This window comes from Mixophyes fleayi, chromosome 11 (assembly GCF_038048845.1).
Source record: "Mixophyes fleayi isolate aMixFle1 chromosome 11, aMixFle1.hap1, whole genome shotgun sequence".
Taxonomy (NCBI): Eukaryota; Metazoa; Chordata; class Amphibia; order Anura; family Limnodynastidae; genus Mixophyes; species Mixophyes fleayi.
Genome location: NC_134412.1, coordinates 66881274 through 66907019, shown reverse-complemented (window position 1 = coordinate 66907019; position 25746 = coordinate 66881274). Strand labels below are relative to the sequence as shown.

Here is a 25746-nt window from a genome sequence, read left to right as displayed (position 1 = left end):
TATCTGGACTGAAAGGTTTAAAATATGCAAACCCTTCCTCATGGTAATATGTTTATTTGGTATATTCCAAGAAAGTCATTGGAATTAAACTACAGGTCCGTGGGGTTTGAATAGATTCCCAGGGCTTTGGTGATGTGACTTAAAGGAAGTCCCTTGGGACCAGCCACTTTGGAGCATGTGGGATGTGCACCATGTGACATAATACAGTCCAATGTGTACATGAACAAAACAGAAGCCGACAGAAAAGTCTGCCTCTGAAATTTACATAGCCAAATAGGAGAAGGTAAGTATGGGGGAGGGAATTTAATGGTAAAGGTGTGTGCTAATCATTTAATAGTGAGTGGGAAATATTAATTTTTTGGTGGGGACAATTTATTTGAAAGTGGGGACTATTTCATTTTATAGTAGGGTCATGGTAGTGACTATTAATTGAAGGTGGGTTGAAGGTACTATTTAATCACTGCTGGGGTGATTTGTTGGCTTTTAAATGAACATGGGGCTGAGCTTGGGGAGAATTAGGTCTAATTATTAAAAATTAATACTTTTTATTTAATGGTGGGACAGTTTGGAGAGAAATAGGTTTAATTATTAAATTTGGATATTTATTACTTAGCATTGAGCTCATTATTTGTGGGGGGATGTGTATTTGTTAAATGTGAATGCTATTAATTTAATGGTGGGCTGATGTCATATAGGGAGTCCTAATTCTGAAACATAGGTGTGAATGAGGAGGGAAGCCCTAAATGGTTCACTCACGGATTTTCAACATTTTTTGTACATATCCCTTTTTCCAGAAAGTGTCCCAACAGTCAAGGCTCCATTATATCTGCTATGGAGCTTAAGATATGGGCAGCAACAGGTAGTGGAGGCCTCAAGAACAGACAGGAGCAAGCAGCACAGTCTGCCAACTATCCTCATTCTAGTGGGGCAGTCCCAATTTTGTGTGACTGAGCAGAACAAAACCAACATCAGTTTTTGTGTTTGTCCCACTTCACATGATTCTGCTCATGCACTACAGTTAGATGCAGGCATCTTGACCTTAATAAGCAGTACAGTGTGAAGCAGACATGTTTCCTAACTATCCTTGAGGTTTGGACCTGAGTGAGTCCTGAGTGAGTGGGACAGTGTCACAAAATTGGGACTGCCGTACCAGAATCTTGACAGTTGGCTGCAGTTGCCCACTAATTTGAAGGCGATGAACAGAGTTGGAGAGCAGCCTAGCACTATCTCAAGTGATAACCATACCCCGTGCATGCATGCTGCCAGCATTCTGTAGAAAACCCCCTTTAGAAATCCTGCATTTACCCCTGCCCTCTTCATCGCCTACAGGGGAATCAGAAAGAAATTACTTGCACAACCATCTTTTTGTACCTGGGTAACATAGCACATATCCCTACTATACCTTTCTAACTTCAACCTATAAATAGAAATATTATTTAGTTGTACTGTTTCATAAATCAGACGACATAATTCTTTATTACCCTTCACTCCATACTGACACTTTTTCTTGTTCTGAAGATTTAGGGCCCGATGTTGAGTTAAATTTATGACAGTTTGTGCAGCGTAAATTATGAAAATTTGCACAGTGCATGCCCAGAAAGAGTATGCACACATATTTGTGTATGCAGAGTTGCGCATATCTGATACTTAAGCAGGTGCAAATACATGGCTAGCCGCTAGTGATTGGCTGAATGTGAATTCAACTCTGAATCATTGATTGTGCAAATATTAGAGGATTTTGTAGCCATACTATTGAAAAATTATATTGTACTACTTTAATTTGTAATTCTGGTTTATTATATCAAGCCTAATAACAACCTTTCCTTGTGCTTATGATCTGGTTGTGTGTATTTGTATATTTGTGTATGTATGCCTGATGTAAACCTGGTGTGTATGCTACAGGTGCCAAGTTGGATGCATCTTGAGATTCCCGCGACTCAAGATATGGCTTAATGTAGAGATGCTCAGGCTCGGTTCCCCGAGAACCGAACACACCCGAATTTAGCAGATCCGAGTACCGAGCCAAGCCGGCTTGGTACTTTTGTTCGCCTTCAGTATTGAAAACGATGCAAAACATCATTGTTACGTCGTCGGATCTCGGATCTTGCGAGTTTTGGATTCTATAAGTACCACCTTCGACAGCGATCCAGCACCATTTCACAGAGGGACACAGAAGGGGTAGCCCAGTTCTTGGCAGTCTGTAGAGCAGTTGGGCAGCTTTATAGGTAGAACAGAAAGAGGAGAGGGTAGCAGTGTTCTTCAAAGTCTACAGTAAAATTCAGGAGAGCTCCATTGCTCCATTGCTAATTGTCATTCCTGAAATAGAAATAATTAATAGATCTGACAGGCTTTGTCTTCTAAATTTGAAGTTCCATAATGTACAGTGTTATATAGGTAACACAAAAAAAAGAAGAGCTCCATTGCTCCATTGCTAATTGTCATTGCTGAAATACAAATACTAGGGCTGGCAGGCTTGGTCTTCTGAATTTGCAGTCAAATTATACGGTGTTATATAGGTTACACACAAAGAGGAGAGCTCCATTGCTAATTGTCATTACTGAAATACAAATAATAGGTCTGGCAGGCTTGGTTTTCTAAATCTGCAGTCTTTGTTTCAAAGTGTATGAATATAATATTGTGACCTGTGAGATGGTCAAAATTGACTGCAAATGACTTGAAATTAGTGTTATTGAGGTTAATAATAATGTAGGGGGAAAAACAGCAAAAATATGTGATTTTAGCAAAACCAATTGGGATTTTAGAAAAAAATTGAGATCCAAAACCAAAACACGCAAGGGCGGTTTTGCCAAAGCCAATCCCAATCTGTGCTCTTTCAAACAGGCACTTAAAACTCAAATGTTCCTTAGGGCCTACCAACCATCCACTTAACCTCTCATCTCTTCTGCTCATCCTCCCCTGACCCCTCTTCTCTCTCCCCTTTGCTTCACTGCTCCCTTTTGTGCCTGACTTTGTCTACCCTCCCTTAGGATGTAAGCTTGTATGAGCAGGGCCCTCTTCCCTCCTGTCTCCATACCTGTTCTTCCGCTCCGTCACTACTGTATTTGCCTGCCCGGAGTTTCTGAAGTATTGGTACTTTGTGTTTATTGTTCTGTACTGTTTTACCCTGTATAGTCTACTGTTTGTACCGTGTACGGCGCTGCGGAAACCTTGTGGCGTCCTACAAATAAACAATAATAATAATAATAATACCAAAACACAAGGTTAATCCAGATCCAAAACCAAAACCAGAACATGGGGGTCAATAAACATCTCTAGTTTAAATACTCTATTTTTATGGGTGGCTTTTTAGTGTAAATTGAGTCCAAGGTTAATTTACACTGAAAAAAGGCCTCTCATTGCTTCAGCAAAGTGTATTTGAAGATCTCTGTGCTATTATATTAAAGCATGCTGTGTTATTTGGCACTCATAACATTTTCTTAGCAGCATAAGTAGCTGTGTTTTATGACCTGCCTCTGCATAAGGTTCAATGAAAGCTCAGCTGCTGAGTTGATCAGTGTATAGTGTTATTGCAATAGCTACCATAGTAGATAAAATGTTTTATATTCATGTAAGTTGCATAGAATTATTATGTCCTTCATAATATAAGCAAGACATGAAGAAAACTACTTGGTGTGATTCATAGTTTGTAGAACTTTGGTCATTTAATGATCTTGTATAAATGTAAAATAAAATAAAATAAAGCAAACTCTGTAGAGGTTCTAAGCCCTTTCAAAATCAGAAGCATTTCACTAATCATATAGACCCATACAATACTATGAGCATCTGTGATGACAATGATGATCATTGAGTCCAAACTAGGTTGATACAGTGGGGAATTGGCAGGGTGTTTTTGTGCTATATAGGTGGAAGAGTCTCTGTGGATATAGGAGTAAGAAATCTTATGTGATATTTGTGTGGAGGAGTCTCTCTGAAAATTAGCAGGAGATTCTTTGAATTATGGGAGGTGTATAGACAAAGTCTCTGTCCAATAGGGCAGATATTTTAGTGCAATAGAGGACCACTGTCCTATGCAGCTTCCATTGTCTGTTATATATACTACAGGTTCAGGCTGAGGCTGCAGTAAACACTGGGTGAGGAGGTGCAGGTGGGTTAGGGGGGCACAAGCATGGATTGTGTAATGGGGCTTAGTGGTTCTTAGCCATGTCACTGTAATGAAGTGTGTTTTTGACAGTAAAATTACATTTTTCTCCATTGTCCAATTGTCAAAGGCATTGTTATTATTATTAATTATTATTATTATTATTATTTTCATGCCATTCACATACTTTAGCACAGAAATGTGGGCTACAGTAGGTACAGTTACAGATAGGATGTGAGGACTCACTGGTGTCTAAGAGTGTGGGTTATTTGGTTACATATTCAAGTAGAGTCTTTATAACTTTGGGGTATCAGTAGCCATGGCCTGCTCTGGATGTAGTTATACCAATGCTTTTGAAATGAATCCCAAATTATAACTATTCAGGTTGGATCTATGTCTGTTTTATTAGAACAATATTATCATCATCATTGTTTATTTATATGGCCATAGTGCTTGACATATTTAATATATAAGAAAACATTAATCATAATAAAATATATGGGACACAGTTAAGCAAAATAATAAATGCAAACTGTTGTTACATCGGAACTTCATATAATATCCTTATATATAAACTCTCACATACAGAAAGTATTTAGCATCAGACACGACAAGGGAGAAATAATTCAACAGAATAATAAATGCAATGATGCAATGTACAGAACAAATTGCATAACATACAGAAAACATTCAACATCATACATACCAAGGGACATATGAGATAGATGGATAGAGAACTGACATGAGATATAAGGTAGAGCCCATGTAAGCTTACACTATAGAGGGGGGTAGAGACAGTAGGATGAAGCTGGACAGTTTAAATTTAGATTGGGATCTGAACCACATATTGGGGCAATTTGGAGGAATGTGGAAAGAATTCAGCGAAGAAGAGATATATAGTGATGAGCACTAAAGCACTAAGCTTAAGGTTCATGATGGCATGGCAGTAGGGAAAACTTACCAGATTACATGGTGAGTGGAACAAGTTGTTGGCTGCAGGCAGTGTGGCACCAAGAAGATGACTAGACTGCAGGTGGAGAAGGTTGGCCATGTTATGGAGATGTATGAAGTTGCTGGTGTTGAATGAAGGTTGATTGAAGAGATCAAATGATGTTAAGTTCTGATAATGAAGGTGATGAATTGATACCCTTTGAAGTGCAGCGCAGTGGCAGTGGCTGCTGTAGTACTCAGCAGATGTGAGGGTGATGTGCAAGGTCCTAGCACTTGCGAGGAATAGAGGTCTAGGATGGCCAATATGAGGTTTGGAGGTCTGGGATTTGAATGGGGGCCTTACAGATGAAAGTAGCAACTGGAGCATGGGCTTAGTCAGTTCCAGGCTGAAGCATGAGGGAATCAAGAGCAACTGAAGGGGGTCTGTTCCGTAAGTGGATTAGGGCTCTTGATGCAGGGAGGGAAGGAGGAGAGTGTGCCCAAGACCTAGTAAGTCAAAGAGCTAGTGGTCTGTGACTCGGGTCTGGTGGGGTGCAAGGTGACAATGGGCATATGTCTCCACAATGCGCCTGGAGGCTGGGCTGAACAGAGAGCTGTCACTACTCCACCTGTGTAGCAGAGCAATTGTGGCTAGCACAATGGATGTTGGTTAAGAAAATAGCTCTTCCGCCATGGGAAGGCCACGCCCAATGAATGCAGGACAAAAAAACCTGTTGCTCACCACAAGTGTCAAGTGTGACAGCAACTGACAAGCGGCTGGTGGGGTGATTCTGAGGGATACCCTGGAGACAGCAAGAGCAGATGCAGACAGAATAAACTGCAAGCCAAAGGCCACATGCAAGCCTGGATTGGAGCTTAACTCCTTGTTGTCTCATAAGTGCATTCAGTTTCAGACGCAGCTGGAGTCAGTGATGGAACCAGGTTCAGGGCGAAAGAAATGTTGCAGAGGAAGGCGGTTATATGGTAAACCAATAGCTGGTTGGCAGTAGATTGAGACCCCTTATGACTGTAAAGTTTAAACGAGAGAGGAAAGGAACTGGTAAACGTAGGCCGAGTACAGTAAGAGTGTGTTCAAGTAATTGAGTTTGAGGTATATGTGGACACACACGTACATGCACCTGTCAGGAACCATATCTGTTCACGGTGCTGGTGGGCTGATGCAACGAGATGTAATGATGATGATGATGATCTGCAGTAGTAAATAGCTGCCTCTGATTGGATGTTTGCGGATTCATATTGCTGATAAATATATGTAATTGGTTGCTATATATATAAAATTGCATATGTTTATTTGTATTACTTAATTGATATTTCTATATGAACCGTAGAAGGAGATATTACAGTTTTTTGTATTTAATTTAATTGGTTTGCATTTAACTATATTTTGTAAGGAAAATGCAACTTTTTTATTTACTAATAATACTGTCAAACCTCATCTCTACGCTACATTTATTGTTCTTGACATAAACCAGGAACATATGCCAGTGTTGTGGAGCTGGATGTGTCGTTAGATGCGTCTGACTAAGCATATACCTTTTTCAGTTTTGAGTATTTTACATTAAATTTTGCACACTGGGACTGCTATAATGTGTCATTAAAGAATGTAAATATTAGACCATCTATGACAGCATTATAACAAAAAGCTCCTTGGATGTCATGATATGTAAATTGCTATGAAAACATTATATGAAATAAAAAAACAAATTTGTGATTAGTGGATCAAATAATCTAAATGTGTAGGTGATTAAACTATAAAAAAAATATGATTTCGAAGTAAACAAAAATACAAAACAATGAATAAAAATTTGCTGTGACAATAATAAGTCCCAATGTGTAATCAATAAGTTTCTTACAGTTCGGATGTGCAGAAAAAGATTTGTTCACATGTGAAATAATCTTTCTGTTTGATATTGCACTCCTCTATTTAGACTTCTTGGTGTTATCCGGCTCTGTATCAAATTCATGTAACGTGAAAAAAACAAACAATAAAAATAGATCATAGTGCTACCTAACCAATTATAAACAAAATGCGTAATAACAAATGATGAGTAGTTGAAGACCTGATTTCACGTGCATCAAGGAAGCTGCAGATAAAAATATCCAGCAAAAAAAACAATTTTAAACAAAGTGCAAATAGCAGTGCACAATAGAAAAATATATTATTGCAAAAAATTAAGTTAATCAGGGAAATCAGTTACGGTTTTCAGATGTGTATGATTTCCCAATTACTTTTTTATGTGTATACTTCATGTGAAAAATCTCTACGTTGTTCTCCATGTGAAATACAGTATATTTATATCTTTCAAAACAGTCCAAGATCCAAACAAATACATATTTCTAAAAAAGAATATATATTTTGTTATCAGACAAACATAAAGGCTTACACCAAATATAAAATCTTTAATGTCAAATACAGGTAAGTATGACATTAGTGTAGAAACAGAAATCACTGTCATATGGGCTAAGTAATGCACCTTTCTGTGAATGTGATCCTCTCCAACGCGTTTCGATTGTCGCTCTTTCTCAAAGCTTCCAAAGAAAGATTTTCCACATGAAGTATACACATAAAAAATTATAACTATAGAAATATAGAGATATATGTATAGAGATATATATATATATTTATCTATACATCTTTATCTATCTATACATCTTTATCTATCTATATATATATATATATATATATATATATACCCCTCCTGATGAAATCTGCTTAGATGAGACGCGTCGAGGTGGCTGTGGATCCAGGGTCTTATTGATGATGTCAACTATTACAGGAGTCAATTGATTGCTGGTTCAATGCTTGATCATACTGTATATCTGGTACGTGTACATTCTGTTTTTAATAAAAATCTTTTATTTGGATAATGCACTATGGAAGCGCCCCCATTTGTTTGATATTCCATATATATATACATATATATATATATATATATATATATATATATATATACTCAATTTGGACATCTAAAATTAGTCTCAGGCAGGTGTGTTTCACATGGACAGAACATTGCCAGTGTGGGGTGATTTTTGTTTTTAGAAATATATCCCTATTTTGTATGGCTTTTAAATTAGATGAAACTTAATGAAAGCAGCAAAGCAAAGAACAACAATGGAATCACTTGAGATTAATATGAATATGAAAGTATTTTCTTCTAGACTCGAACTCTTGTGTCACTACGTGGAGTTCAAAACTCTCACATCTAACTCGCTCTAGTCCCACTCTCTGTGCATCTTTTGGAACACTGTCCACCTGGGTGACCATAGTTATCTCACAAGGGAACATTACAAAATATAATACATTACAAAACATAATACATTAGATAAAAAACACAAACATTAAAATCATGTTCAGATAACTTCATTGAGATCTACGTCATATTTGTATAAAGGTTGCCAAATTTCTCAATGCTCTGTACAATTAGAGCTAATTATGTAGGGATTCAAGTTTTTAAGACTATATCTATATTTTGTCAAGCTCGTTTTAATATTCCTGCCCATGTGGCCAAGATATATCAAACCACAAGGACACTTAAGAAGATACATTTTTACAATTACATTCGTGGAATTCACTACACACCTATGTTTGATTCTAAGTAAGAATAGAAGCTCTTTACTAATTGAATTACAACATGAACAAGATAACCAAGGAAATATACTATTCTTATTAGTTGATAAAAAAAAAGTATGTTTAATTGTTTGGAAAATTGTGAAATCTTTCTTATCAATAATTACTTACATATGTTGTTCGTTTAAAGGATATTCTAGGTATATTAATAAACAATTTTCTTAATTTAGATGATTAATTAAACTGTTATAATATTGATGTAAAATATGTATTATTCTTTACCTTTGTATTATATATTGAAATGCAAAGCAGGGGCGACGCGGCTTCTGTATACTACAGTGCCAATATGTAGGGCACTTTTTTAGCGGAGAGGGGGTGGGGTTTCTGGAGACCCAGAAACCCCCCCTGCGTGCGCCACTGCAAAGGATTCTATCAGACACTTGTTTTCTTTTGTTACCTTCTAGTAAATCTGATTTACAGAAGCATTTATCCTAAACGACTGTTGCACCTCCTTATTCGTTTTTTTCGCAATGCAGTAGTGGCTTTTGCTAGTTCCCTCAAATCTAGCTTCCTGTTTCCTTGCACATAAAAATTAAACATTTTAGAATTATGCCAATACATGTTTTCTACTTTAGATGTGACCATGTTAATAAATATGTCAAATGCCAAATAATGTCTTATTATGCTGAATTAAACACGCTGCTGAGAGTGATTAACCATGTCTATGTGTGCAGCTTGTCATGTAAAAAGATATAGTATTACTTAAGGATTCGTGGAGGTTGCACATGCCAGAGAGGAAAATATATGGATTCATTGCAAATACAGGTTTTCACTGTGATATGGATTATATGTACTGAAAACCTATTACATGGTGATGTAAAATGATTAAACAGGTTATCATGTTTTAAATAAAAAAAAAGTTAATAAAAAGAAAGTAATGAAACTCATGTGGTTAAATGATACATAGCTTAGATTGACAAATTTGTGATAGATGCCCCAAGCACAAAAACATCAATAGCATATCAGTAGCTTGCAGAAGTTAGCAGAATCAATGATTACATTCCAGAACCCAGAGGTTGTTTAAGGACAGTTAGCGAATTGAAGTGTATAATCTGCTGGCACAATTTAATTTCTCACTTCTATGTCCACTCTCCTAATACTGACTATTTTGATTACAGTCTAGACCCATCATTACCATTCAAATGACAAGTAAAAATGATCATCATAATTTATAGCTAACCTAACACCGAAATAATAACCTTTAAATCACTGGAATACTATGTTTCATGAAATTCCAAATGAGCTGAAAGCCTGCACTGCCAGCATTGGCCAATGAAAAATGTCAAATTACATTTATCTAGTTGCCAGGACTACTGCTATGGAACCTTTTAGTTAATATCATAAGAAAACTATAACACCTGTTTTCCTAAGCCCTCTCTAAATATCACCAGTGCCATGTAGTTTACTTTCCCTTAATTCTAAAAATATTGCTTTGAGATCAAATTTCTGTTTGTATTAGAACATATTTTTATATATGATTTTGCAAATGTTATGGGTAAATATATATTTAGCCTTAGGGGAACAGTGCCTATATTTAAATTTGTGTCCCTACTTATGCCCTTTACAATACTGAACACTCGTGTATTTACTCCTGTTGTGTATTCTGGATTCATTTCATATATTTTTACCCTGCAGGTCTTAAAGGAGATAATCTCAGGAGGCCATTTACTCAATGGTCTGGCCAGCAAGCATTAACATGCACACATCCTCATCACTCTGGAGCAGTCTCTGCTAATTAAGTTTGCCTTCATGTGCTGAGAGACTGAAAAATCTTTAGAAGGTGCACTGTGCAAAGGTATAAACATCCCATTAAAGATTAAACTCCTACTACTATAGTCTTTCTTCTAAATCACTGTTCACTTTATCTAGATTTATGGCTTAAATAAATCATGACAGTGACTGATTTTATTACATGTGGTACTTTGTGTGTGTAAAGCTTGTTCGTACTGCACTTAGAAATGCAGTGCACTACTTAAAAAAATGAGGAACGTGGTACCTTCACCTTCACAAATATTCAACCAGCTCCAGTGCTAGAAAGCCAAGCTGGCTTCTATGGTAACAGTTAGTGGAAATGTGGTCCCTATTTGGTCCCCTTGTTTTCCAGACCCTCTGTGATGTAGGGGCCACGATACATGATTGAGAACCCTGGACTGGTAGCTTTAACATCCCAGTGTAATGGACAGGAATCCTTATGCCAGCTACTAATTATCCCAAAAGATTAAAAAAAAAACACACATAACATTTTAAATATGCACATATTGCCCTTAACCATTCTGCATTGCAATATGCCTTCTATTGAGTTGGTTGACTCAGTATGGCATATTCAAGCATGCCCTCTGATGCTCAGGGAATCACTTGACTTTATCATGCATCCAAAAGAATTGTGCTCTATTTGTATTAGGTGTGGAAGTGGAAGACTGAAGCTGACACAAGGATCCACAGTCTCCTCAGTTAGATCTGGTGCTAGCAGCTGCAGGGTATGACCAGAAACATTAGCTGATGATTTGAGCAATTTTACTGGTTATTCCAGTAAGCGGAGTCCATCTACAACTATTTTTGGTGAGCCTTTTGCTGGTAACCCCTATAAATTCAGTAGCAAACACTATGTAGGCTTCTCCTATTAAGGTTAGCCAGACCTTGAGCTAATGTGTGATACACCAGCCCCAAGCTGAGAAGCACAATGACTATTCCTGACCCTCTCCTCCAGTAGACAACAAATGATTATTGTCTACTTATATGTGTAATTATGAAGCTGTTCAAGGTATCTTTTAAGCCAGTGTTATTTTGCTTGATTTAAACTTGTCGATTATTGAAGCTAATTTACATATTAAATTTTGAATTACCTGGTGGATATTTGTATTTTGCTCCTAAGCACTTAGTAATTGACCAATTGCTACTTTTGAGGCTTATGTCATCATAAGATACATATACTAGTCAGCATTGATGCTAATGTTCATAAAAGCTACACCACACAAATCTAACATGTACATGTTCACTGAACATGTACTGTAAACGTCTTTTGGTATAGTTGCTTTAAAAACAGTAAAACTGGCATACTGCCATTATAATATTTGAGTTAAAAGTAACATTTGCTCACTAACCATGTTTCCACCTGGGTCTGAGCAGCAGTAAATGAACAGCTACAATTTCTGTAATATAGAAATATAGCAAGTCGGTGTTGGCTATAGTGAACATGTTAAATTAATTATACCTATACCTAGTGACACCTACTGACTGCCCCTTAATAATTATAGCAAAGCCTATTTATATATGCAAATATAGCTATCTTCAGTATGACAAGAAATATCTTGGATACAAATAGTAAACCATAGCTATACAGGTGAACTTATGTCAATCAAATGTAATCATGTTATTTACCCTCAATGAGGCTCACGGTCAGTTGGACACATATGCCTCAAAAAAATAAATGACACGCATAAAAATAGAGTATTTATGTCCAATTGCCGAGTCGGAGGTATCTACATACTTAAGCAAAGTAACAAATCTGCATACGGAAAAAGGCATAACCTGCCTGGTGTAACGGACAGTCGCTGCTGTTTTCTCCTTGTGTGATTGCAGGACATATTGCATAAGGTTCTAAAGACACCAGATAGCTGCAATCCAGTGGAACAACAAAAGGAGTGTCATCCAAAGTAAGTAAATAATCTCACTTACTGCCATCGGCTACAATATTGAGTTCACAAGAGAATCACCATTGAAGTGTTTAATGTCGTGGATCAAGTGATTTATTTATATATCGGAATAAGATCTGACAAGACCCCAATGTCTTTCTCTGTGGAGTAAGAATGTATTTAATTTTGGAAGCATTCGTTCATTTTCAGATTGCGTAACATTCACCCGTTTATTAATATATTATTGACGATATCTGCATGCAAATGACTCAGCCGACTGTGAAATAACATTTAAGCTGTTGACATTTATTCACAAGAACTAGGACAAAAGTTCCTAATAAATTACAACATAGTTATAGATATGGTCAAAACTATTTACACACTTAGGGGTATATTTACTTAACTGCGGGTTTGAGAAAGTGAAGATGTTGCCTCTAGCAACCAATCACATTCAAGTTATCATTTATTTAGTACATTCTACAAAATGACAGCTAGAGTCTGATTGGTTGCTATAGGCAAAATCTCCACTTTTTCAAACCCGCAGTTTGGTAAATATATCTTTTAGTATACGTTGTTTAATTATTTCGTTACCATGTTTTAAATGTTATGCTGTTAGTATTAGCTGCTGCTACTAAATTAGTGCCTATTTTATGGTTGTTATGTATAAGATCTAATTTGTGATGTTAAATATTATTGTCCTACATTTGATTTCAAGTAATACATTTCTTTATAGAAATATATTGGAAGGTGGACTGCATATGTTCTTTTTGGGCATTATTTTTATTCTTGTCATATTAATTGAGAAGGGTATAGGCAGGCGGTGGAATGGGTATATACAAATTTACATACGCCCCAACTCAGCATGAGCCACAATGTCCTTTAGCTGTGTTTACTAAATGACCTTAAGCTTATAAAATAAACATACACACACCTGAGTATACCTGTTTTTAATCAGACAAACATACCTGTGTGTGCAACTATTTCTATACTAGATTAATGTGCATTAAACTTTTCTGGTTTAAAATGCCCAAGGCTTGGAAGAGTCATTGAGAATTCTCTCTCCTCCTCTCAAAATCGGTGAAGGCTAAATGGTTTACATGAACCTTTATTTCTGACTTCCTATGTGGCAGTCTTGGATTCCCAGCTAGTGCACATGCACACTGCGTTTTAAAACTGTCATTTCATGTTGAGAGACTCTCAGCTCTTGATGTTCATGAATTTTTAATCAATAAAACAGGCAGGAAATTTAAGCAGAATCCAAATCTTTATGTTTCCACTTTCATTTCTTATATCAGATAAAAAGTGTTGTATGACTGAAAGGAAGATAACAGCTTTACCAGTTAATTTCTCCTTGACTGCACCTGCATATCAGTACACAGCGTGGGATATATTGTATACTAAGCACAACGGTGTGCCAAGATAATAAAATACCAGCATACCAGTTGTCTACAAATAATAACTAACTTGAGGTATATAAAATCAGTTTTAATGTTATATTAGAAAAAATAGAATTATATATAATATTTATAGAAACTTGTTCACATTCTACATAAAAATATTCACTTTTGCTGTTTGGGGATTCTGGGACTGACTCACGAAGGAACATAAGTTCCATTGCGTGCCATATTTTGCATGAATTTGCTTTTGAGCATGTTTAGAAACGGACTACGCCAAATTATGTCCGTATGAATCTATTGTCACCAATAACAATTGTCCGATGCGATCAGTGTGGTTCCAAAGCACAAATGAGATTTGATATCAATAAGCAGCAAAATACAATAAGAATGTTACAAAGTATAACCAATACATACGCAGCGCACCCTGGATCCAGGAACAGTCATCAAAGCAAAGCTGATGTCTGTTGGCAAAGAGACTGTTCCTGTAACAGAGGCCAGTTTATATACAGTTTGATTTAGAAAAAACAATGATGATGTCACTGTTATACACATATTACACTAGGAAGTTTCTTCATTGGTCCAGTACTGGTAATAGGTCAGTTCAATTGATCCTCTTTCCGAAGGTGGGGGCAATTCACTCCAACTGTTACATACTTGTCTTCCCACTGAAAAAAACATTTTAAACTGACCCATAAACAAAGTGCTTTTGAGTATTGATCTCATAGTAGCTATTGCTATGTTCGATCACTTCTCTTTTGATGCCGGACTTCTGCTGGTAAAATATGGATTAATACGAGACCAAACGCCATACATTTCTGAGGACCAGAACCATAAATACCTTTACTGTAGTTTTATCTATGTATAAATAATCAATAATTAATTTATTAATACATGAATGTGGATTGGAAATTTAATAAATGTTCCATATTTACAAATGTATTTGTGAATGTAAATGTATTTTGATGTTTACATGTACAATTGCGTTATTTACGCCGTATGACGTAGCATACTAATTGCAATCGCATGGTAAACGGTAAACCAATATTAATCAATTTAGCTGACTTCATCCAATTTTTCTACTTCAACAGCCAGTGAACGCAAGTGCCTGCAATTCATCTTCAAACACAAATGACATTTACTGCCTACAATTTGAGGGGCGCAAATGGAGAGGCAAGGGGAGTAGGCACATAGGCAATATACAGTAAAGGCATGCCAAGGTCAAGTGCACGCACATTCATCCGATTTAAGCTCTGGGCATCTCTCAGGTACGTGATATTTAGACGTATTACTTGCACCAACTACAGTGCAGGTCTAAGTGCCGATTGATAGTGATGACAGTCACATATGCATGCCAGAACATGCGTTTGCAATTATGAGCAACTTTTAAAATGTATTGATATACAGTAGGCATTAATAACATCATGATAAATGTATTTTCATTAGAAAAAGACAAAAGAAAATGTTTTGCTTAAAATTTATTTTTTATTAATGACAATATTATTAACAGATGTTAATGTATTTCATTTTTTTTTTCCTGTGTGTCCTGATTGGACTTTATATTGCACATATGCAATGTGCATATCCTGAAGTGTGTTGTGTCTGCCTGCATACAGCAAGTGCCATATAGACAGAGCATACTTTTACCCATATTCAAATGTAAACGTTTCTTTTAGAACCACTTGTACTTTAATACGGGAGTACGTGTGTGAAATTTCTGTACACTTAACATAATATATGCAAATTGCGTTCACCTCTGTTTACAACAATAAGCATGTGGAACTTCTAACTACATGCATTGAAGTGCTGCCATATTTTTGTTCTTGAGAATTTTATAAATTATGGACACAGTGATTATGGTACAAGTACCTTTTTAAATGTTTTTTTATTTATCATGGCCACTAAACTTTTTAACTACATTTTTGTAATCATTAACCACACATGGTCAGTTAACCATTTACCCTCATTTGGTAGGTTTGGGATATGACTGGCTATTGCTTGGACTTTGGATACAAATTTATTTTGGACATTAGTGACAGCCATTTTTAGATTGAAAGCTGCTGACAAGAGAAGAAAACTTCATTGGTGAGTATAGGGTATTTATTATTTTTAATAAAAGTATGTGGTGTAAATGAGGGTGTTTACTGTATTTATTGTGGGTTTATTATTTTTAATAAATGTTAGTGGTTTTAACGAGGGTGTAGTGGATTTGTAAACATTTTCTTTTGTGCAACTACAGGTCCCAGCCAGCCCTGGGTGTCAGGGCATGTTGGCACTTGTGGTTCTCCAAGTGCCAACATGCCCTGGCTGCCATGGGTATGCTGGTGCTTGTAGTTATACAAGTAGCAGCATGCCCACACTATTTAAGGCAACCTGGCTGGCTGGCACTTGTAGTTCCACGAAACAAAATGGCGCCTGTTTGTTTATTTAACTCTTTTTTCGCCGTTATTATCCTACACCCACTGCCCAGGGGTGTAGGAAGAGCCCTAGTGCTATCAGCACTGGGATGGGTGTCCCTAGGGGGAGGCCCGCTCATTTTTTTTAGCAGACCCCACTCCCTAGGGAATACAGCCCAGCGCTGAACAGCCTGGGGAGGGTATGACAGGCAGTGTAACAGTGATGTGTATACAACTCACTGCTACAACACAGGAGAGTTTGCTAACACGTGAGTGTTTTTAAATCGCAGCAAATCTCCAGAGATGACCAGCGATTTTGAAGATCAGGATCAAAATCGCAGCTTGATACATTTCAGAAAATTTCGACTAAAATCGCGGGTTATCACCCGCAATTTGCCGCAATTTTAACACGCTAAAAAAAATCGGACCTTGATGCATTTATCCCCAGTTCAGTGATTCTCTTGTTAACACAGGTTAAAGTGTTGACGAGGACAAGACTGGAGATCACTCTGTCATGCTGATTGAGTTAGAATAACAGACTGGAAGCTTTAAAAGGAGGGTGGTGCTTGAAATCATTGTTCTTCCTCTGTTAACCATGGTTATCTAAAAGGAAACACATGCAGTCATCATTGTTTTGCACAAAAAGGGCTGTACATGCAAGGATATTGCTGCTAGTAAGATTGCACCTAAATCAACTATTTATCTGATCATCAAGAACATCAAGGAGAGAGGTTCAATTGTTTTGAAGAAGGCTTCAAGGTGCCCAAGAACGTCCAGCAAGTACCAGGACCATCTCCTAAAATTGATTCAGCTGCGGGATCGGGGCACCACCAGTGCAGAGCTTGCTCAGGAATGGCAGCAGGCGGGTGTGAGTGCATCTGCACCCACAGTGAGGCAAAGACTTTTGGAGGATGGACTAGTATCAAGAAGGCCAGCAAGGAAGCCATTTCTCTCCAGAAAGAAACATCAAGAACAGACTGATATTCTGCAAAAGGTACAGGGACTGGATTGCTGAGGACTGGGGTAAAGTCCTTTTCTCTGATGAATCCCTTTTCAGATTGTTTGGGGCATTAGGAAAACTGCTTGTCCGGAGGAGGAAAGGTAAGTGCTACCATCAGTCCTATGTTATACCAACAGTAAAGCATCCTGAGACCATTCATGTGTGGGGTTGCTTCTCAGCCAAGGAAGTGGGATAACTCACAATGTTGCCTAAGAACACAGCCATGAATAAAGGAATGGTACCAAAACATGCTCCAAGAGCAACTTTTTCCAACCATCCAAGAACAGTTTGGAAGCGAACAATGTCTTTACCTGCATGATGGAGCTCCTTGCCATAAGGCAAAAGTGTTAACTAAGTGGCTCGTGGATCAAAACATCAAACTTTTTGGTCCATGGCCAGAAAACTCCCCCAGACCTTTATCCCATTATTGTGATCAATTCTCAAGAGGTGGATGGTTCAAATAAAAAAAAAGCAAATTATGACAAACTCCAAGCATTGATTAGGCAAGAATGGGAGACCATTAGTCAGTATGTGGCCCAGAAGTGGATTGACAGCATGTCAGGGTGAATTGCAGAGGTCTTCAAAAATAAATGTCAGCACTGCAAATAATGACTCATTGCATAAACTTTATGTAATTGGCAGTAAAAGCTTTTGACACTTATGAAATGTTTGTAAATTTTACTTCAGTATACCATAGCAACATCTGACAAAAAGGTCTAAAAACACTGAAGCAGCAAACTTTGTGAAAAACAATACCTGTGTCATTCTCAAACCTTTTGGCATGACTGTATACTGACTATACAAATAAGCAATAATAATAATAATACTGTGGGGAAAAAATTTAGATCATTGTAATGGGAAGTGGTGCACCTTAATTAAAACACATTCCAAAAACATACTAGTAGGTTTATTGGCTGTGATTACGTAGACCTCTCGGTCTGTGTATGTTAGAGAATTTAGACTGTAAGCTCCAATGGAGCAGGAACTGATGTGAGTTCTCTGTGCGGTGCTGCGGAATTAGTGGCGCTATATAAATAGATGATAATGATGATAGTGATTCCTAATGAAATAAAAAAGGAAGAATGCATAATCAAGGGCCCCACCTTTGGATGCCCCATTCAAACTACTTGAAAAAAGTGTTTTTCATAGCATCTGTGCTCCAGAACTGATGAATACTACAGTACAAATAATAGTTCCCCTCACGCTGTGTATGGACACTGCTATTTAGTTTGTTATGCCAGCCAAGTGTGATATTATTTTTTCTAAAAGTACATATTTTGCTAATAATGTAACTTTAGGTAAATAAAAAAAAAATTAATTTGTTGTCAATGGCAAAGTAAATAAAAAAAAAACATTATCAATTTAAAAAGTGGGCCATAGATTGCAAGGTTGACTTCCAGACTTAAAAGGCTAAGAACGTATGGTCTATGAAATAATTTTATCAGAGTATACTGCAATAAATCAGATACAATAGGAAATCAATATTCTTAACCTATTGGTAGAGAATGTGAAAACGGGACTGTAATGGGTTAACACCAAGTCACCAGCCATTCTTGAGTTGAGGTCAAACAGCAGCTTTATTGTGAGGATCCACAGCATAACCCAGCAACAGCTGTGAACAGCAAACCAGATCTACTGGCCTCCTTCAGATGACAGGTGTGAGACTTCCTTCATACTCAGACACACTTCTCAAAATCTTCCTCCTGACTTCCAGAAGATTAACCCTTTCCTCAGATGTGGCAATTTCTCACCCCGCCATAGGGACAAAGGGGTAGACTTACTAAACAATGCTTTTTAGTGTGGTTTGCAACCGAATGCTGTTTTCAGCTACAACAGACTACCTGTGTTTTGACTGTGTGGTGTAAGGGGCTGCTCCACTTTGGCTGCTATGAAGCAGCCTGGCTCACCAGGGCTTAACTCATTGTGTGTTGGGTGCTTCTCGGGAGTGGTCCGTGTGGTCAATCGGTATTGGGGTTTTTTCCTCTAGGTTTTCAAGATTGCAATGTTATTGCAGCAGAAGAAGATGGAAAGAATATTTTAGGTAACTATTACTTATGGAGGCACATTTTTATTATGGGGACAAACATTTTCATTTTAAAGGCACTATTATTTTATTATTTAAAAACAGTGGGCCTTACTATATATTTTTATTCTAATGGAGGCACAACAATATATTATTTTATATTTATTATATGTTGCTGAGAAGCCTGGCCTTTTAGAAAATGGAGTGGTGGGTTATTTTTCTTTTTAGCTTTAATAATTGAATTAATCCCCCCCACACACATTCTGACAGGCACAACAGTTCAAGCAGCATGCTGTTTGAGCAATTTTACCTTTGAGAATTACTTGTATTTTTTATTTTTTAAATAAGGAGCAGTTTGCCATGCAGTTTGTAAAACTGCCACTTAGCAAATGGGACAGTTTGTATACCAGCCAGTCCTAAAATTCGGGATAGCGATTTTAGACCTGGTGGGTTTCATTGATATGCCTTGATGTGAGGTTAGGCCTTTAGTAAATAGCATGGTTTACAAACCGCACATCAAAGTGCCCAAAAAAATTCAGTGTCTCAAGCAAGAAGGAAACAATTATCAAGCCATCAATGGATTACATCAAGCAAACAAGCATATATCTGTCAACTGTCCATTACAAACAATAATTACCTGTACCCACTTGTACAACAAGAAAATAAAAAATATGAGCAAAGGACAACCATCTGCACACACTGAAGTGTATATTCATGTGGTATAACTTATTTCCACTGTGGTCTGTTCAAATACTGACTCCACTTTACACTCTGGGGGATATATTTACTAAACCGTTGGTTTGAAAAAGTGTAGATGTTGCCTACACCAACCAATCAGATTCTAGTTATCCTATTTAGTATGTACATTCTACAAAATGACAGCTATTATTATTATTATTATTAATATTTATTTATAAGGCGCCACAAGGCATCCGCAGCGCCGTACAGAGACAAACAAAATTACAATACAATGGGAGACAGCACAGTACAGTAAACACAGCAACTCAGTAAGCTCAATGCACAGCTAGAGAGGGCGGGGAAGGGGGAGGGAGGATCCGCAAACGACGGGGCCCAAGAAGGAGGGCGCGGAAGACAGGGAGACCCCCAGGGGGGAGGAGGGAGCGAGAGTGGACGTGGGGTGGAGGACCCTCGAGGAGGAGGGCTAAGTAGCTGGAGAGCAGAGTTAGAAGTGGTGGAAACAGGAGGAGAGATGGCCCTGCTCAGAGGAGCGTACAATCTAAGGGGAGGGGTGGACAGACAGAGAGACGCAGTGGAGAGAGGGAGAGTAGGGGGACAGAGGCAGAAGATAAGGTAGGAAGTTAAGTGGGAGACAGAAAGGCTTTAAGAAAAAGGTGGGTTTTTAGGGCCCGTTTGAAACTGGACAGATTAGGGGAAGTTCTGATGGAGGGAGGGAGCTTGTTCCAGTGGAGGGGGGCAGCGCGGGCGAAGTCTTGGATACGCGCGTGGGAGGAGGTTATAAGGGGGGAAGAGAGGCGACGGTCAGAGGCAGAACGGAGAGGGTGGGATGGAGCATGAATAGATAGGAGGGTGGAGATGTAGGGCGCAGTGGAGTTGGCGAGGGCCTTGTAGGTGATTGTGAGGAGCTTAAAGAGGATTCTGAAGGGGAATGGGAGCCAGTGAAGGGCTAGGTAGAGGGGGGAGACAAAAGAGGAGCGGCGAGAGAGGAAAATAAGCCTAGCTGCAGCGTTAAGGACGGATCGAAGGGGATCGAGATGAGAGTGGGGGAGGCCAGTGAGGAGGAGGTTGCAGTAGTCCAGGCGGGAGATGATCAGAGAGTGGATAAGGCATTTGGTGGCATCTTGGGAGAGGAAGGGCCGGATGCGAGCGATGTTGCGGAGCTTGAAGCGGCAAGATTTAGCAAGAGAGAGGATGTGGGGGCCAAAGGAGAGAGAGGAGTTGAGGATGACACCAAGGCAGCGAAGTTGGGGGACAGGGGAGATAGAGGTGTTGTCGACAGTGATGGAGAGGTCAGAAGGGGAGGGGGTATGAGAGGGAGGAAAAACTATGAGCTCAGTTTTGGCAAGGTTAAGTTTGAGGAATCGAGAGGACAATGAATAGCTAGAATGTGATTGGTTGCTATAGGCAACATCTTCACTTTTTTAAACCTGCAGTTTAGAAAATATAGCCCCAGATGACTGTTTTCTCATTATGCCTTGCTACGAGGAGGCAAACACAGCAAAGTACATTTTGAACTACAGTTTAACATCTCTGAACATGATTTGGAAAATAGTCCAATAGTATTCAAGAGTTGTATGTTCTCCCCGTGTTTGCGTTGGTTTCCTCCGGGTGCTCCGGTTTCCCCCCCACACTCCAAAAAAAATACTGGTCGGTTAATTGGCTAACAGATTGACCCTAGTCTGTGTGTCTGTCTCTGTCTGTGTGTGTCTGTCTGTCTCTGTCTCTGTCTCTGTCTGTCTGTGTGTGTTAGGGAATTTAGACTGCAAGCCCCAACGGGGCAGAGACTGATGTGAGTGAGTTCTCTGTACAGCGCTGCATAATTAATGGCGCTATATAAATAAATGGTAATAATAATAATAATATTTTATGAACAGTGCGTTACCCTAGTTATTAGTTATAAGCAAACATTAAAAAGCATACCTAGCAATGTACGAATATGATTATTTTACTCATAATTAATGATAATGCTAATAATGTATACTCTATTCCACATTTAAACCATGTACAGTTAATATGCCATCCAATTATTGACTTGAATCGCAGCCCAGTCTTTTCTCCATTTCTGTATTTATTGACTGACAACAGTGTAATAAAGAGTGTCAGATGTGGGAAGAATAATACAATTGTATGTGGGCTGATTTCTCATTTGCTATTGTGCTATTTTCTACTGTATTATCTCCACTTCAGTTTACAATTTTTACCGTTATTAATTTATTTATGTAACTTTGGTTAAAACTACTGTTTATATAGCATGAATAAGTTTTATAATTCATTGTTTCATCTCTGTGGCTTTTATCTCTGAGAGGTATGTTTGGGTTAAGTAAAACATGTAGTAAATTATGTTTAAAATCTAATGTTGAGGGTTACGAGGACCAACCGATTTGACAATAAGGGTCATTTATGAACAAGACATACATTTTTGCAGTTGAGAGCCTGGCTCCTAGCTCTATGGAATTGCCGGTAAATACGCACTCTGAAATATGGAAAATGTATATGTTGCATAGGAAGGTTGGCGGTGCAAATATGCACAATGTACATACGTACAAAGATGTAAACAAAAGTATGTAAGAAAAGGAAACTAAAGTTACATAAAAAATTCATGAGGGTCAAGGTATACTGGATGGTAAATATTTAATGATGGTTCAGACCGCACATGGTAGTGGGGCAATGCTAAACCTGCATGTTAAATGTGTAGATGCACCTTGACTGCTTAATGTGGCATGAACGAATGTAAGCACTAATCTGTAAAAGTATTGTGCAACCTGGATAAATAATTCAACTAAATAGGCTTCCAAGCAGCAGTTACTAGTCTAATATTTGCACATTTGAAGACACACACAGGTGTCTTATTTCATTCCAAATATATTTGCACAGGGATTATGGTGGCTAAGTTGTTAGCACTTCTACCTCACAGCATTGGGGTCATGAGTTCCCAAATCTGTGTGGAGTTTGTACATTCTCCCTGTGTTTGCATGGGTTTCCTCCAGGTACGCTGGCTTCCTCCCACGTGCCAAACATATTGGTAGGTTAATTTTCTGCTATCAAAATTGACCCTAGTCTGTGTGTGTGTGTGTGTGTTTGTGTGTGTGTGTGTGTGTGTGCATGTATGTATGTTAGGGAATTTAAACTGTAAACTCCAATGGGACAGGAACTGATGTGAGTGATTTCTCTGTACAGCGCTGCGGAAATAGTGGCGCTATATAAATAATTGATAATAATGATTACGTTTTTAAAGGACTTCACTTAATTAAAAGTGGATATGGTACCTTGAAACAAAGTTTATTTAGGTAACCTAAAGAAAAGTCTAATAAATATAAATAAATGAATAATTAAATAAATAAATAAGCACCAATAGGGGAACATCTCTACAAGAAAGCACGTGAGATGCAAATCTCCCTGCTAGCCAGTGCTCTGTCTTTCTCCAGTGCTTCCCCTTGATGTATGTCTGTACTGTCAGTACAATGAACCAGTGAGTAGTGTTGAGAGCACTGATGTGGATCGAGGGCTGACAGTGAAGAGGTTAGTTAGTAATTAGTATAGTGGACACGCTTTTTACTTAACACTCTCTTACAGTTGGCGCAGAATTGGTTTAGCTGAACATCACGTTCAAGGCCCACGGCTTGTAGATTGCCTTGGTTCTCCCTTAGCACTTCCCCACTATCATTATATAGAATGTAGCGAGATGCTTTTTGCAATATGATTGCATCCTTTGCTTAAACAAAACATGCTTCATCTGTAAATAGCCTTTGCCCCAATGGCGGTACTTTCTGTGACGTCTAACGAACTACATTGTGTCTACATAGGCCTTTTGTGTTTGTGAAGAAGCTTGAAGTGTAAAATTTGACTCAAATGTCTATTTGAAATTCAGATATTACATAGTGTTTTATTACCTCCTCTTCTCATCAATGAATATTTGCATTATAAGGGGACATTGAAATTCATTACTTACAAGCCATAATAGCAGCTAATTGAAAAGAACCATGACAGGCCTGTGAAGTTTAGTTGATTATTCTATGTATTTTTGCTTGCTAGCTGTCAAGTTGTCACAATTTAATTAAATGTTAGGAGTGAATGACTCAAAGCTGAGCTTGTGAGAGGGGGAGGGAGGCTTATGCCAAACAAAGAAAAACATTTTTTTCACTCGTTTCTTCCACTGTTTCATAATGCAGACAGACACTGAAAAATGCACCCAGCTGTTTATAGATTTCCACAGGTTGCTGTAAGAAAAATATGAAGTCTAGTCTGCTCTTAGATTCTGAATTTGGTACATATGCAGTTATCTTTTAAGAGTAATAATAGTAAATAATAAATATACATAGAAAATAAAGTCTAAAGTATAGCAAAGTTTATTAAAGTATAGGTTTTGTATAGAAAAATGTTACCAAAATATTACATTATTGTTCTTAACAATCAAAAAAACTCGGTCTCTGGCGCTAATATGTATCATATATATCTTATATTGTCTAAAATACCTCGGTATCAAATGCAGCAACTCAGAAAGGGGGCAGTGTCAAACCTCCATACAAATATAACAAAAAAAAATAGATAGAAAGTTGCGCAGGATCACCAAATACAGTATTTAATATAATTATAGCAGATATTTAGGTATATTATATCAAAACAGTAACAAAACATATACATATAAAGAGTTGGTATACAAAAAGAATAAAACAATAACAAAAAGTATAATAATACCAGAGAAATGGCACAATATATAACATATGTAAAAAATGGCCAAAAAGGTAGAACTTCATACAAGGGCTAAAATATATTGTTCTTAAGTGAAAAGGGGCTTATTCAATAACATACATATCTAGGGCTGGATTTATTTTTTGGGCAGAAGTGTACCTGTACCTAAGACACAGCCAGCACATATCAGCATATGACTATTTCCTTTTATTCAATTACTCCTGCAACATTATTTTGTTGCCATTCTGTGTAGAAAGTACTTATGTACCTGATTAAGGAGTTTGTGGGAGGCAGTGAAGGTAGTTTGCAGACATGAATTATTTCTGGGTATGTGCTTCCATATGCGCACAGATTACCTTTGGTCCATTAGGTACTATAAAAGCATCAAACAACGTCCTGATAATAAGTGCATATTAGAGGAAGGACAGAGGTTCCAGACAGCTGGCTTCTTCACATAAACGCCTTATTTTGTCAGTGCTGCATCTATCATTCTGGAGTAAAGCTGTGTGAGTGTTACATAAGCAGCGCAGAATGGAAAAGGTGATCACTGTGTTGTTATAGCCTAATAGTGCTCCTTTTTAACCTACTCAATCAGAGTTCGGTGCAGGGCAGGAAACAGAGCTCTGTCAGTCGGTAATAATAGAGGTTGATGGTATCAACTGAGAAAGAGTTTTATTAAGCAGACGCTAAGTGCAGTATTTTTCATACTTTCACCAGATATAGTACACAACTACATACCGGTCACTAGATATAATACACAATAACATACCGGTCACCAGATATAGCCAATCATATCATTGTTCTCACCAGATATGTCTGAGCATTGTATGTCGTCACCAGATATGGACCGGCATTGTGTTCTTGTCACCAGATATGTCTGAGCATTGTACTGTTGTCAATTAACTATGAAAAATGGGAAACAAAAGCTCCTCAATCAGTAAAATAAACACTATTTTTGGGGAAATAGAACCATAAAACATTTGGGGCATTAATCCAATCAAATTCATAGTCCACATATTTAAAGTGAAACTAAATATATGTGAACGAATAAAAAATATACTATACATATGAACACAAATATCAGAATAAAGCATTTGAACAATATTATTTTAATTATTAAAACATCATAAAAATATGGTTGGCTTAAACAAATATTAACAAATACTGGTAAGAGCATTATTGACAGTCCCAGGTTACAAACAGTCAATGTAGTCAAATGATTACACGATAAATAA

The 25746-nt window shown here is 37.7% G+C and overlaps 1 protein-coding gene across 1 annotated transcript in view; it reads right to left on the bottom strand.

Annotated features, from left to right (window-relative positions):
* DRD2 (dopamine receptor D2) overlaps positions 1-25393 on the bottom strand; it is a 197197-nt gene extending 171804 nt beyond the window's left edge. Inside the window, exon 1 of the mRNA XM_075191305.1 lies at positions 25319-25393. Coding sequence (XP_075047406.1) covers positions 25319-25335 — 17 coding nt within the window. The 5' untranslated portion in view covers positions 25336-25393. The remainder of the gene's footprint in view (positions 1-25318) is intronic.
* Positions 25394-25746: the final 353 nt, after the last annotated feature.